At 37.4% G+C, this 15916-nt stretch overlaps 1 protein-coding gene across 2 annotated transcripts in view; it reads left to right on the forward strand.

The window, feature by feature from the left end:
• The window catches only part of ACAD11 (acyl-CoA dehydrogenase family member 11), a 93299-nt gene that overhangs the window by 59242 nt on the left and 18141 nt on the right, over positions 1–15916 (forward strand). For both annotated transcript variants that reach the window (XM_003992118.6, XM_045037594.1), the window contains 2 exons: positions 14338–14404; positions 15041–15126. In XM_003992118.6, coding sequence (XP_003992167.2) covers positions 14338–14404; positions 15041–15126 — 153 coding nt within the window. The remainder of the gene's footprint in view (positions 1–14337; positions 14405–15040; positions 15127–15916) is intronic.

Consider the following 15916-nt stretch of genomic DNA (forward strand, 5'->3'; position numbering starts at 1 on the left):
TCTGTTTCTTCCTGCCTCAGTTTTGGTTGGTTATATGTTTCTAAGAATTTGTCCATTTCTTCTAGGTTGTCCAATTTGTTTGCATATAATTTTTCATAATATTCTCTTATAGTTGTTTGTATTTCTGTGATGTTTCTTGTTATTTCTCCTCTTCCATTTGTGATTTTGAGAACTTTTTCTTTTCTTTTCTTTTCTTTTTTTTTTTTAATATTTTTAATGTTTATTTATTTTTGAGACAGAGAGAGACAGAGCACGAGCAGGGTAGGGACAGAGAGAGAGAGAGGGAGACACAGAATCCAAAGCAGGCTCCAGGCTCTGAGCTGTCAGTATAGGGCCCAATGCAGGGCTCGAACTCATGGACCATGAAATCATGACCTGAGCCAAAGTCGGATGTTTAACCGACTGAGCCATCCAGGTGCCCCATCTTTTCTTTCTTTTTTTAATGAGTCTAGTAGACATTTATCAATTTTGTTGATCTTTTGAAAGAATTAGCTCCTGGTTTCATTCATCTGTTCTATTTTTTAGTTTCTATATCATATATTTCTGCTCTAATATTTATTATTTCCTTCCTTTTGCTGGTTTTAGGTTTTGTTTATTCTTTTTCTAGCTCCTCTAGGTGTTAAGGTTAGGTTGTTCACTTGAGATTTTTCTTCTTCAGGTAGGCCTATATTGCTATTAATTTACCTCTTTCTGCTGCATCCCAAAGGTTTTGTACTCCTGTGTTTTCATTTTTCTTCGTTTCCGTGTCCTTTTTGATTTCTTCTTTGATTTATTGGCTGCCACATTCATTGTTTAGTAGCATGTTATTTAACCTCCATGTATTTGTGGTCTTTCCAGATTTTTTCTTGGGGTTGACTTTTAGTTTCATAGCATTGTGGTCCAGAAAGACGCATGGTATGACTATGATATTTTTTAATTTGTTCAGGTTTGTTTTGTGGCCTAAATGTTATCTGTTCTGGAGAATGTTCACGTACACTTGAAAAGAATGTGTATTCTGCTGTTTAAGGATGGAATGTCCATCTGGTCCAGTGTGTCATTCAGAGCCACTGCTTCCTTGTTTATTTTCTGTTTGGATGATCTGTCCATTGATGTAAGTCAGGTGTTACAATCCCCTACTGTTACTGTATTACTGTCAATTAGTTCCTTTGTGTTATTAACACTTTTATCTATTTGGGTGTTCCATGTTGGGAGCATATATATTTACAATTGTTGTATATTCTTGTTGGATTGTCCCCTTTAGTATTGTCCTTCTTCGTATACTTTGTATACTTTAGTATACTGTCCTTCTTTACCTCTTTTTACAGACTTTGTTTTAAACTCTATTTTGTCTCATATAAGTATTGCTACTCTAGCTTTCTTTTGACCTCCATTTGCATGATAAATGTTTCTCTAGCCCCTCACTTTCAATGTGCAGTTATCTTTACATCTGAAACAAGTCTCTTCTAGACAGCACATAAATGGGTCTTGTTTCTTTATCCACTCTGTTACCCTATGTCTTTTTATTGGAGTGTTTAGTCCATTTACATTCAAATAATTATTGATATATATTATTGCTATTTTGTTACTTGTTTTGTGGTTGAAGTTTTTCTCTGATCTTCTCTTTCTCTCATGGTTTGTTGGTTTTCTTTAGTGATATACTTGGATTGCTTACACTATATATTTTTTTGTGTATCTATTACTGTTTTTTGAATTGTGGTTACCATTTGGTTTATGTATAACATCTTCTGCATATAGTAGTCTATATTAAGCTGATGATCACTTAATTTGAATTCATTCTTTATTCCTCTCCCTTCCATGTTTCAGATATTTGGTATCATATTTTAAATCCTTTTATTTTGTGTTTCTCTTGAGTGATTTTTAGACATATAATTTTTTTTTTTTTTTTTTTTTTTTGCTTTCGTGCTTCCTATTTTTTAACTCTTGCTTGTGGTTTTTGTTTTCCACTCAGAGTCCCCCTTAACACTTCTTATAGGACTGGTTTAGTGGTCATGAATTCTTTTAACTTTTGTTTGTCTGGGAAACTACCTCTCCTTCTATTCTGAATGGTAGCCTTGCTGGATAGAGTATTCTTGGCTGCAGATTTTTCCCTTTCAATATTTTGAATACATCATGCCACTTCCTTTTGGCCTGCAAGGTTTCTGCTAAAAAATCAACTGATAGCCTATTAAGGTTTCCTTTTTATGTAACTCTCTTGTTTTCTCTTTATCAGTATTTTTTTTTCTTTTTTCTTTTTTTCTTTTTTGCCATTTTAATTACTGTGTCTTGGTATGGACCTCCTTGGGTTGAATTTGTTGGGGATTCCTGTGCCTCTTGAATCTAGATCTGTGTTTCCCTTCCCAGATTTGGGAAGTCTTTAGCTAATATATTTTCTGCCCCCCTTTCTCTCCTTTCTACTTCTGGGATCCCTATATTGTGAATGTTATTATGCTCGATGGTGTCACTGAGTTCCCCTAAGTATATCCTCATTATGCAGTATTTGTTTGTTTCTCACCTGTTCAGCTTGATTGCTTTCCATGACTCTACCTTGCAGGTCACTGATACATTCCTCTCCTTCCTGTAGCCTACTATTTACTTCATCTATTGTATTTTTAATTTCATTTTTTGAGTTTTTCATCTCTGATATGTTAGTTTTTATCTCTTGGTCAAGGGTGTCACTGATGTCATCTGCCCTTTTCTGAAGTCCAGTGAATATCTTCATGATCATTACTTTATTTATTTTTATTTTTATTTATTTTTTTTTTTGAGAGAGAGAGAGGGTACCAGTGAGCAAGGGGCAGAGAGAGAGAGAGAGTCCCAGGAGGAGCAGAGAGAGAGAGAAGCAGGACTCACCCAAAGCAGGGCTCATACTCATCTGAAGTGGGGCTCGACCTCACCCGATGTGGGGCTCGAGCTCACCCAGTGCAGGGCTCAAGCTCACCCAATGTGGGACTCAAACTCATGAACTGTGAGATCATGACCTGAGCCAAAGTCAGGTGCTTAATGACTGAGCCACCCAGGCACCCTGTGATCATGATTTTAAATTGTTTATATCATTATTTATTTCTGTTTCATTTAGATCTCCTGCTGTTATCCTGTTCTTTCATTTAGGACATATTTGTCTGTCTCCTCATTTTGTGAACCTCTCTGTATCTGCTTCTGTGTGTGAGGAAAGTCAGCTATTTCTTTGGCTGTGAAAGTAGTGGCTTTATGAAGAAAAGGTCCTATAGTTCCCTGCAGTGCAGTGGCCCCTGCTCACAAGAACCTGGCACTTCCAGGGAGTCTCCTGTGTGTGTAGCTTGCATTCTGCTACTGTGTCCAAGTTGTTTTGCCTTTCAGTCATGACTCTCTGCCTGTTGTGGGCTGTGCTTGCTCTCTGTGATGTTAGTGAGACCTAGGAAGGCTCGTTCTGAGGGGGCATATTACAGAAGGGCTTGGGGGCAGGATATTGGTGTTAGCAAAATTTGCGCTAAGCCACTAGTCCTAGGCTGGATCCTCTGAAATGTGGAGGCATTAACAAAACTTGCACTGAGCCCAGGGCTGAAGACAACAGGCTTGGGGTGTGCAAGTCTTTAGGAGAACTTGTCTGTGGGGTGCACTGCTAGCAGGTTAGGTAGCAGGTGTCTGTAGCTCTGTGTTTATGCTGGGGGGATGGGAGAGGAAAATGGCGCTTACTAGTTCTTTTGTACCCAGAGAAATCCCCCAGTACACTCTGAATCAGTATAAACAGATCTTCCTCCCATTATGTAAACTGTCACTTCTATGTTGCCTCTCTGTGGGCTGTTGTCTCTTTAAGGGTGGAGGCCCAGCTATCACTCCCATCCCTGATTGCTCAGTGCTGACTCAGCTGATTTTTAAAGCTCTAGGCTCCAGGCTCCAGGTCCTACTGGTTATACAAACTCATGGAATGCAGCCCCTCTGGTTTTCAAGGCCAGACGTTATAGGATTTGTTTTTCCCCTCGTTGTTTCCCTGATGCTTTCCCCTCTTTGCACCCACAGCTCCCTCCTTCCTTCAGGCACCTCCCAACCACCTTTTCTATTCTTCCTAACCTCTTTGATGTGGCTTCTTTTCTGTATTTAGTTGTCAGTTTGTTCTGCCAGTCTTCAAATAGCTGTCTGGTCTATGCACTTGGATGTGATTCATATCTAGTTTTAGACATGGGATGAGGGGCCTCCTACTCTGCCATCTTTCCAAACCTCCTCTCTTACTTCTTGTTCTTGATCTAAATACATAGGAGCAGGAAGAAGTGAACAAGCAACACTCCCCTAAATTCTCAGACTGGCCTACAAAATCCCACAAGGTCTGTCTCCATCCCTCATTGCTTTTCTGTCCTATTTCCTACTACTTTCTCCTTTGCTTATTTGGTCGGCCACACCAACTTCCTTGCTGTTTTGGAATGTACCAGGCACATTCCTTCTTGGGGCTTTTGTACTGACTCTTCTGTCTGCCTGGAATATGCTTCCTCTTAATATTTGCAAGGCTCACTCCCTCATCTCTCAAGGTTTTGTCCAATCACCACCTCCTCACTGAGGCAGTCCCTAATTACTCTATTTAAAATACCCCTCACCTGCCTATATTCCAATCTACCTTAAACATAGCACTTATCTTCTGCTAATGAACTATATCATTTTGTTTTATGTTTACTATTATCTCTCATCCTGTATTAGAATATAAGCTTCCTCAGAGCAGGGACTTTTATTTGCTTTGTTCATTGATACATCCCAAGTGCCTAGGATAGTGCCTGGCACATAGTAGGTACCCAGGGATATTTTGAATTAATAAATAATTCTATTTTCCCTTCTGATTCTTATCCCATTTTACTTTACCTTGATGCTATACTTCTTTAATGACTCATTTATAACTGCAGCCTGCATAATTAACAATTATATAATCTCTTCAGTCCATCTGTAGGTACACTACTAGGGGTACCTGGGTGGCTCAGTCGGTTGAACATCCGACTTCGGCTCAGGTCATGATCTCGCAGTCTGTGGGCTCGAGCCCCACGTCTGGCTCTGTGCTGACAGCTCAGAGCCTGGAGCCTGCTTCAGATTGTGTGTCTCCCTCTCTCTCTGCCCCTCCCCCGCTCATGCTCTGTCTCTCTCTCTGTCAAAAATAAATAAACATTAAAAAAAAAGTTTGTAGATCGACTACTATACAATACTGAATTGTGGGCCTTTGCTTGTGCTATTACTCCTATCTAGACTACTCCTCCCACTCCCTAACTTTAGCTCCCTAACTCCTATTTAGGATCAGATTCAGGTCTGAATTTACCATTACTTAATTCAGGAAGCCTTCCTTTAACCCTCCCAGATTAGATGTATGTACTCTTTACTCCGAGAGTACTCTCTCACTCTGTTGTTAGTAAAATCTTTTATCTTCCATAACAATCACATATCCTGCTATATCCTCAACATTTAGTTGGGTGCCTTAGTTATGGTACCAGTTTACTGAGTAATAATTAAATACATGAATGAATGAATGAATGAATGAATGAATGAATGAATGAATGAATCAGTTTCACTTATCCTCCACAGACTTACAAGTTTACCAGTGGAGCTAGAATTTTGGATCCAGTCTTTAATCTTAGACTATTTTCACTTTATCATACTATCTCTTATACATTTTTGTTATTCCATTATGTCATCTATTATAGAATCTTGGTACTTTTATAAAGATATTTAAAAGTATCTATCCTGGGGCACCTGGGTGGCTCAGTGGGTTAAGCGTCCGACTTTGGCTCAGGTCATGATCTCACAGCTCGTGAGTTCGAGCCCCGCGTCGGGCTCTGTGCTGACGGCTCAGAGCCTGGTGCCTGTTTCAGATTCTGTGTCTCCCTCTCTCTCTCTGACCCTCCCCCGTTCATGGTCTGTCTCTCTCTGTCTCAAAAGTAAATAAACGTTAAAAATATGTAAAAATAAATAAATAAATAAATAAATAAATAAATAAATAAATAAATAAATCTATCTATCCTTTTCCTTTGTTTTACACCCCCAATAATCACATGTTTTCTTATAAATAGGATTCCCTTCTTGTAAATTAGTTATAATACTATAATCTTTACATCTTTCTAATTTGGACAACATGTTTTGCTAACTCACACACATACCCATGCCCTGGGGCATAAAGGATCTCAGAATCAAGCCTCTTCTGGTAGTATATACCATATGAAATATGGTGAAACTAGTTTGTTGCCTGGCCTTTTCGTATATTTACCTCCTCCCCAGACAGACTAGAAGAGATAGTGTTGATGGGGAAGACTTGACAAAATATGAAGGGCAATCATGTAGTTTGGAGATTAGGGAAAAGTATCACTTACCATAAGCAACTTTTCAAAGTGCTAACTTGATGTTCTTTTAGTGCCCCCCCCCCTTTTGTACTTGTCTCCTACTTCTCATTTCCCTAAGAACAGAGTCTTCATGATTCCAACTGGATGCTCGCCATAAATTGTCTCTCACCCTTCCTGCCTTAACATAGCAATGTCCCTTGTTCCTGAAGAATCTCTCTCACCACACCCATTTATCAGCCTTCCTCTTGTAGCGGTATTTACTACAGATATTTGTAATAGATGTTTGGAAAGCAATCTGACTAAACTAGATATTGTATTATCACAAAATATCATGGATATTGAGATATCTATTGAACATTTAGATAATCTCATGACTTCTCTTTAAGTTCATATTGTATATGAGTTTTTTACTTAGCATTTTTGCTGAAGCATTTTTATGTTATTCCAAATTCACTCTGTTGTTTTCATAACTAAATAATATTTTGTTGTGTGGATCATAATTTGCCTTTCCATTCAGCTATTATATGACTTACAGAAGATTTCTAGTGTTTTGCTATTACAAATGATGTTACAAAAAGCATCTTTGTAGATAATGTGGGAAACTAAATTTAATCGGAGAAGTGAAGAATGATTAACCATGTATAATTGTCTCTTTCTTACACAAAAGATAGCATTCTTGCTCTTCTAACCAAAGGATAATCAGAGAGTTCTTTCAGATAAGTGCATAGAAAGGTTCCTTATTCTTTTTTGGGAGGGTTCCATTATATGGACACAGCACAGCATATTTCAGTAGTCTCCTATTGATGGATATTGGTTTATGTCCCAATTCTTTGCAAATACAAACAATACTACTGCAGTGAATAATCTCGTGCATCTGTCTTTTCATTCAGGAACAGTTATATCTGTAGGACAAATCCCAGAAATTGGATTGATGGAACAAAGAGTAATTGAATCTGTAATTTTGATGGATATTGCCAAATTGTAATGCCTAGGGATATTACCTTGTACACCCATCAATAATGCATGTGTCTATTTCCACAGAACTTTGCCAGTAGAATGTGTTGTTTGACTACCATTTTGCTTTCTAATGACTTGTAACAGATTCGGTACTCTTCCCATCTTCTTGCCAGCCATGTGTGAAATATTTTCTCCCAATTGTTTTATTTTGCTTTTTAATTTTGTTTTTTAATGTGCAATAGTTTTATATAAACAAATCAATTGATCTTTTTATTTCATTTGTCATTTTTAAGTTTTAAAATTTCTTTCCCATTCATCAATTTCATAAATATTAAATTATTTTTTTTATAGTTTTTTATGGCTTGATTATTTAAATGTTTAAAATTTTTCAGGACACCTGGGGGGCTCAGTCAGTTAAGTATGTGACTTTGGCTCAGATCATGATCTCAAGGTTCCAGAGTTCAAGCCCCACAGCCGGCTCTGTGCTGGTAGTTCAGAGCCTGGAGCCTGCTTCATATTCTGTGTCTCCCTCTCTCCCTGCCCCTCCCCTGCTCACACTCTGTCTGTCTGTCTGTCTCTCTCTCTCTCTCTCTCTCTCTCAAAAATAAGTAAACACTAAAAAACTTTAAGAATTTTCGACTCTGATATATTTGAAATTGATTTTGATCCAGCCATATTCTGTAATGATGACAGCAGTAGTGCAGCATTTAACAATAATTGCATAATTACTACGTATAAACCTTTCTAGTGGTGGAATAAGTGAATTTCAAAGGGTGTTTCCCCCATTAAAAATAACACACACTCCAAGAGAACACATTAAATTGGGGTTTTTTTTCTTAAATGTGGTTGTATGATCAACATTTTTTTTTAACAAATGGAAATTTCATTGTAAAATGGTATTGAACGCGAAACAGTTTTTATTCCAATTTGAATTAAAGCTAAGTGTTAGTATTAAAGCTAAGACCAACTGAAGTTTAAGTATTTCACCTCAGAAATTCAATGTTGGTAGAAGAAATAGCTTTGAGACTCTGTGGACTGCTCACTGTGCTTCATGCTATATATTATTTACATCATTTTCTTTATTGTTACCACATCCATACCTAATGGCCATGTTTTTTCTCCACCTGCCACCTTTTTTTTGTGTTAGAGACTGATTTTGTTTGATAAACCATATGGTTTGTAAACGCCTAAAAAATTAAAACTCACCAGCAAATTTCAGAGAGATGTCATTTTCAGCCTGACTTAATCCTGGCACTTGAACAATCTTGAAATACCACAGAGTCTGAATTAAAAACAACATTATTTTATCTGTGCCATCTGTTTTCATTCATGAAGGGCTGTGACACAACAGATATTTTTCAATGTTTTCTGGCCTATTCAGATTTCCTCTAATATATTTCATTTACGACATTTGGTATCCTGTTCATTAAAATAATAAGAAAAGAGCAAAAGCTCTTTTTAGAAGAAGGTTATGTTTCAGCTGTTGCACCTGCCAAATTCTGCATGTAGTTGAGTTGAGATGATATATTTGTGAGGGGTTTTTCCCAGTTTCTGAAACATCAAGGTTAAATCAAAATATCTCAAAATTTACAAACTATGCATTCACCCTTATTTCCTCTACTTAATGACCCCAAAAGAAGTGCCAGTTTAGAAGTTTTATTTTTTAGAATCTGAATTGTTTTCCATATTAGATTGAATGAGCAGAAGCAAAGAATTATTTGCCTTGTTTCTTGAGTTTCTTCAAAATTTACCTGATGTCTGCAATCTATTAAGCACGTATATAAAGCTATGGCAACAATTTTTCATGATAGAGCAAGGCAAGAAATGCTATTGGGAAATATTAGAGAAAGATATATTCTGAATATTAGAAAAAGACCCTGGCTTTCATCTAGGCTTGAGGGAATTGTAGAAAAGATTTTGCTTTTGAAGGATTCAGCTTGTGGTCATCTAAGGTTGGATAAAAGATTTATCCAAGATGTCCTTGATTACTAGGATAGCCAGTAGAGAAAGAAAAGATCTCTAATGAAAATGAACCCCAGATTGTGCCATTATGTTCTAATCTGATTTTCTGAAGTACGTCCACATGGAAATCATATGTGCTAAATGAAGCAAGTGGCCTGACCCTTTCAGGCTGTGGGCTGCAAGGCTTCCTACAACTAAAACTTCAAAAACTCAAAGTAGAAAAAATACTTGAAAAATGAAAAGTGAGCCTCTCTGGAAAAAATTTTTTTCTCTAATTTCCAACTAAGAATCAAAGCACAATTGCATATTATTGCACAGCCAAGACCACTCAAGTGTAAAAGAACTCCCCAGTCCACTATTTTCAGAGAAGAAATTTCAGTTAAGATGCACAATACACTATGGGTGTGTGTGTGTGTGTGTATACACACACACACACACACACACACACACACACACCCCATATATGTGTGTGTGTGTGTATATATATATGTGTGTGTGTGTGTGTGTGTGTGTGTGTGTGTGTGTGTGTACACACACACACACACATATATGGGGGGTTGTGTGTGTGTATACAATCATCCTAATGTTGTTCAGATTCTCTCAGATTCTCAGATTAGTGGAATTCATTTTTTATCTATTAGCACCTATAAAAATCAGAAGGACACACTCTTATAGAACAGTGATGCACAGTTTGGAAATTCAAACATGATTAAATAAGTGAGTTAAGTGGACTCACCATCAAAGGTATAACATCTGAGATTTTTTTAACTTAATTTTGAAATATGTGAATGGGGAGATCTTTTCTCATTAAAATTTGGCAGATGCCAGTTGAAAGAAACATCCTTCTTTTAAAGAGAGCCCTGTGAGAATTGATTGAAAAGGAAATTCCATTAAATATGAAAGAACCCAAATTGTTTTAAAACAATTATATTTTAGGGGCACCTGGGTGGCTTAGTCGGTTAAGCAACTAACTCCTCATTTTGGCTCAGGTCATGATCTCACAGTTCCTGAGATCAAGGCCCACACTGGGCTCTGTAACACAGCACCTGAAAGCCTGCTTGGAATTCTCTCTCTCTGCCCCTCCCCCACTTGTGCTCATGCATGAGCTTTCTCTCTCTCTCAAAATAAATAAATAAACTTTAAAAATTCTTTTAAAACTGTAATAAAACAATTATATTTTAACCTTAAATATATTTTACTTTACATGTATGATTCACAATACAGAGTAGAGGGGATTAGAATTTTAAACTTTTGGTTCTTTGTACTGTAACTCCCTGCCCTTTCCTAATTAGATATTTATTTTATTGTTTTACATTTTTGATTACTTTTTAAGTCTTGAAATGACTTCTAAATCTCTCCTCTACATCCTCATCTGACAGAATCTCTTCAAGCTCTGTTTTATAACATAAGAATATGAGTACTCTTACTGCTGTCTCTACCTTTTATCCCTCCCTTCCGTATTGTACCCTATGTCAGCCACAGCGTCTATTTTTACATTGTCAAGATTACTAAATTTATGTTCCTTCTTGCAATATCATGATTGACCACAGGATGACTATAAACATTGAAAACCAACAAAAGCACTTGCCTTATAGGACTATGTAAATAGAAGTTTTCTTCCTTCCTCCCTCCCTCCCTTCCTTCCTTCCTTCCTTCCTTCCTTCCTTCCTTCCTTCCTTCCTTCCTTGTCGGCTTCATGCCCAGTGTGAAGTCCAATGTGGGGCTTGAACTCATGACCCTGAGATCAAGAGTTGGATATTTAACCAACTGAGCTGCCCAGGCTCCCCAATTTTCCTGGAGTTTCTAATTGCCATTTTTCTTTCACTGCATTTTTTACTTGTATCATATTATATTACCACCTATACCTGTGATTCCAGTGAGTTTTCCCCTTTCTGGAGACCTTTCTCTTAGAGTCGTCATTCAATCCTGTTCCAATCTGGACTGAACATCTTTTAGGCATATTTCAGTACAATTATCCTGGATATCCATAGATTACTTTTCTAGCATCTACCATCTTTGGGATCCTATATCTTCCTTTGCTTAGGTACATTCTTAACTTTTTGAGGAAAAAATGCATAATAAGTCAAATTATCTGAGATCTTATGTGTCTGGATAGGTATTTATTTTGCCTTAACGGAGATTGACACTATGGTATCAATAGTATCAATCAACAGATCAAACTCTTCATTCTATGTAGCATCTCTTGTTGCTGATGAGAAATCTGATGCAAGTCTAATCCTCATTCCTTTAGAGGTTGCTTGTTTTTTCTTTTTAAAACGCTTTAGGATTTTCTCTTTATTGTTGATGTTTTGAAACATCACAAGCATGTGTCTAGAGATAGATTCTTCTTGCCAGTCAGTGGTCCTTTTAATTTGAAGGGTTGTTTTTTTTTCAGTTTTAGAAAACTTTCTTCTTTAAGTTTCTTTGATAAACTCTTCCCTTCATCTTTCTCCCTTTTTTTGGGGGGGGGGGGACTGTTTTCTCTTTATTTGGCCTCTTACTGTGATGTTAGGATTCCATATTTTTGCTCTAAGTGTCTCTGATCTTTGCTCTCCTATTTTCAGTCTCTGACTTTTTCCTTTGCTCATGGGAAATTTACTTGATTTGATTTTTAGTGCTTCTGTTAAACTTTATAGGTTTTTAGCCACCATATGTTAATCTCTAAGAGTTTTTGTTTTGTTCTCTGGTTGTTCCTGTTTCATAACATCCTCTTCTGGTTTTATGGCTGCAATACATTCAAATCTGTCTGATTACATCAACTAGAGTTTTTGTTGTTTGCTTTGGCTCATTTTGTTTTGTTTAGGTTCTCTCTTGTTTTATTTTGTTACTCTATAGTGAAATTTACAGTTTATTTATCTTAGGCATTCATTGTCTTTAATACTGCAGGCAGGCTCTCTTCACATACTACAGATCTTTGGTTTTCTGTTCATACTTAAGAGAAAAGGAAGCGTAGGTGGTAGAGTTTTTCCCCTTTATTAACACAGAGATTTTTTCCAGCCATGTTCCTCTCCTGGGTGGGAATTACATAAGGAAACTTTTGGTGGTGCAGTGCTGGGACTCAGTTTAGAGTCAGCTGATTGGAAGCTAGCTTTCAAGCTACAGCCTCCAAGTCTCAGAATAACTTTATCCAGTTTTTTGGTAACATTCTACACACTTCTGTTTTTCAGGTTACATATGTGCCTGTAGAAGTGCTACCTGGTACATCTGCCAATCTTGAACTTATTCCCCTTTTGTAGCCTTGCTTCTCAGTCATACCTTCTGACTCTGGGGCCAGAACCCTCTCCCTTTACAGTTTCATACATCATTCTCTGGACTGACTTCTCTGCCCATTTCATTGGTCAACTTGCCTTTATCTTTTTCCTAGATATTTATTGAAATCTCTCAACCGTTGGTCACCACCAACATCCCCAGTTCTATCCCTCACCTTCTCTACTTCCTTTTCTGTTATGGTAATCCCTTCATTGTACTTTAATATTTTTATTTCAGTGGAATCTCAGGAGCAATGGGGGACAAACATAAATTTTTGCCATCTTGAATCTCTCCAAGTTGGTTTTAGAAAAGCTACCAATTCAGTTTCCATTCTGAACTCTAGCAAATTTTAGATTGTTTCCACTGTATGGTTTTTTATTTATTTCGTATCTCCTCAGATAGAATGAAAACACAAGAGCCATAACTGTACATTCTATTTCATTTGTTTCTTCTATAGAGCCAGATACTCAACTGTAAGGAATTTTAAAATTTCAAATGTGAGTGTTGGGGTTTAAAGTAAACCCCTTTTCTCTAACTTTACTCTTGACTTTAATCCTTCTGTTTCTTTATCTCTGCTTGCCTTGGTCCCTATTTCTTGCCTAATCAACAACATTGACAAACTGTTGTTATAGTATGTTGTTTTAATTGTTCTATTTTATTGTTAGTTGTAGTTGTTTATCTCTTACTATGCCTAATTTATAAATTAAACTATATTCATGCATATTTCAAATAACACAGATCTCAGCACATACATCTCCTAGTATGATCACAAACTATAAGAAAATAAAGGGGCACCTGGATGGCTCAGTTGGTTAAGCATCTGACTCTTGATTTCAGCTCAGGTCATAATCCCAGGGTCGTGGGATTGAGCATGGAGCCTGCTCAAGATTCTCTCTGTCTCTCTGGGGCACCTGGCTGGCTCAGTCAGTTGAGCATCTGACTCTTGATTTCAGGTCATGATCCCAGGGTTGTGGGATCAAGCCTTGCATTGGGCTCTGTGCTAAATATGGAGCCTGCTTAAGATTCTCTTTCTCTCCCTCTTGCACCGTTCCTCCACTCCCCCGTTTGTGTGCTCTCTCTCTCTCTTCCTCTCTCTCTCAAAAAAATTGCTCTCTCCCTCTGCCCCTTACCCACACTAGTGCGCGCGCGCTCTCTCTCTCTCTCTCTCTCTCTCTCTCTCTCTCTCTCTCTCTCTCTCAAAAAATATCTAGACCAGATGGCGTAGTCTGGATAGGTACTGAGATCCTCAGACCAATGAACCTTCACCCAAATTCATGCCTGGGGAAATGATATCTTTCTCAGCCACTGGTTGGGTAGTTAATATCATATGAGTTTAAGTACTTTCTTGTCCAGGGTCGCCTGGGTAACTCCAACTCTTGATTTTGGCTCAGGTCATGATCTCACAGTTCATGAATCTGAGCCCTACATGGGGCTAATAGGGCAGAGCCTGCTTGGGATTCTCGCTCTCCCTCCCTCTCTTTGACCCTCATTTTTTGTCACTCTCTCTCCAAATAAATAAACTGAAAAAAAAATTTTCTTGTCCATATGTCAGAAAATATGAGATCTAAACAGGACGAGATACACTAGAAAAATTTCACAACCTTTCTAACAGGCCACGATAGTATGAATGGGGCAGCCGTCCTTAAGGGTTGCAGCCGTTTCGGGGCTTTGACTTCTGATTATTTTTGTGCAGCAGGTCTCATTAATGAAGTCCATTCTTGGCTTTGCCTGATCATTTTTCTTGGGTGATGTACAGTTTTATACATAAGCATTTTTTAATGAATCAAGGATTTTCTTCCTATTTTTTTGCAAGATAAACTTGGAAGGATTAGAACTTCTAGGGTGAAATGTCAGACTAAAAATTCCTTTTTATGATGTATTCTGCTTATTTTCTCCCTGATTTTAGGAGCTGGGAATCCAAAGTGCACAATCGCAATTGTTTTGGGAAGAACTAAAAATACCTCTGCAGCCAGGTAATAAAATAATTGTGATTGAAAAATTTATTTGGGAATAAGAACTACTCTTTCTACCCACATAATTTACTTAAAATGCACCATTTAGAATTACAAATCATAATAATATAAAGCATATTATGAGATTAATGTTACATTTGTGTTTCACAATTGTTTTGCTGTAAGATTATATCTAGGAACATTTTAGGGGGTGTTTCTATGCATTCTTCAATGTGGAATTTCTTGTATTAAAAAGTGTTGCTGAATCCTCAAAGCTGTTTGGGTCAGATTATGAGACATATAGAAATTTTCAGAACTGTCTGTAAGTAATTAAGTGATTATATATTTAGATCAAAGGCGATAGTCTTGCAACATTTGATACTGTATATCAGTTCCTAGTTTCCACTCTGAGCAATGAGAAGCTCAATCAAATAACTTTAACTTATTTTCAACTTATCACTGTTATTGTTCCCAAATACAGCCTGCATCCAACTGTGCCTGATGTATGCCTTTTACACAATTCCCATTCCAGACATCATTGCTTACATGATTACGTGGTAACAACAACAAAAAAAATGACAATTGCAACTCCACCTAGCATCTGTTTTATTTTTCCACATAGCAAACTTTTCCTAACATCTGCTTTTCTTTAACCAGACACAAACAACACACCATGGTTCTTGTTCCTATCAACACACCTGGAGTAGAAATAATAAGGCCTTTGTCAATTTTTGGCTATATGGGTAAGTACTCAACCAAGATAAGCATGCATTAGCTAGCAGGAAGACGGGAATATGCAGTAACACTGAAGGTAACAGCATTATAATATAGGAAATGTGTTCTTAGAAATCCTTTGGTGCTGACAACTATCTTAATATAAATGCCAGTGGTGGGGGGGGGGGAATATATGTGTGTGTGTGTGTGTGTGTGTGTGTGTGTGTGTGTGTGTGTATACACACACACACACATATATGTATATATATGCATACATACATAAATGTCAGTGGAACTCAGAATAGAGCAAATAAAGCTGATACAGCACTGGACCTCACTTTGTTTACTTTTGAGAAAGGGTAGATTGTATTCAAGGAACAGTAACTCTGTTTGTCATCCAGCAAAATGGATTAACGAAATAGACTTAGAAAAATTAAATCTATATAATCCACAATGAAATTCACTTTTATCTTCAAGTTTAGCTTTCTTAACCAATCGAACTGCAAGGGCTATTAATAAGCAATGAGTTCTGGAGCACCTGGGTGGCTCAGTCAGTTAACTGTCTGACTCTTGTTTTCATCTCAGGTCATGATCTCACGGTTCGTGGGTTCAAGTCCTGCACTGGGCTCTGTGCTGGCAGCGTGGAGCCTGCTTAGGATTCCCGGTCTCCCCTCACCCTCACAAAATAAACAAATAAACATTTTTTTTAAATCTACTTTTTTTTTTTTTTTTTAATTTTTTTTTGGCGTTTATTTCTGAGAGACAAAGAGAGACAGAGCATGAGCATGGGAGGGGCAGAGAGAGGAGGAGACACAGAAT

This window comes from Felis catus, chromosome C2 (assembly GCF_018350175.1).
Source record: "Felis catus isolate Fca126 chromosome C2, F.catus_Fca126_mat1.0, whole genome shotgun sequence".
NCBI lineage: Eukaryota > Metazoa > Chordata > Mammalia > Carnivora > Felidae > Felis > Felis catus.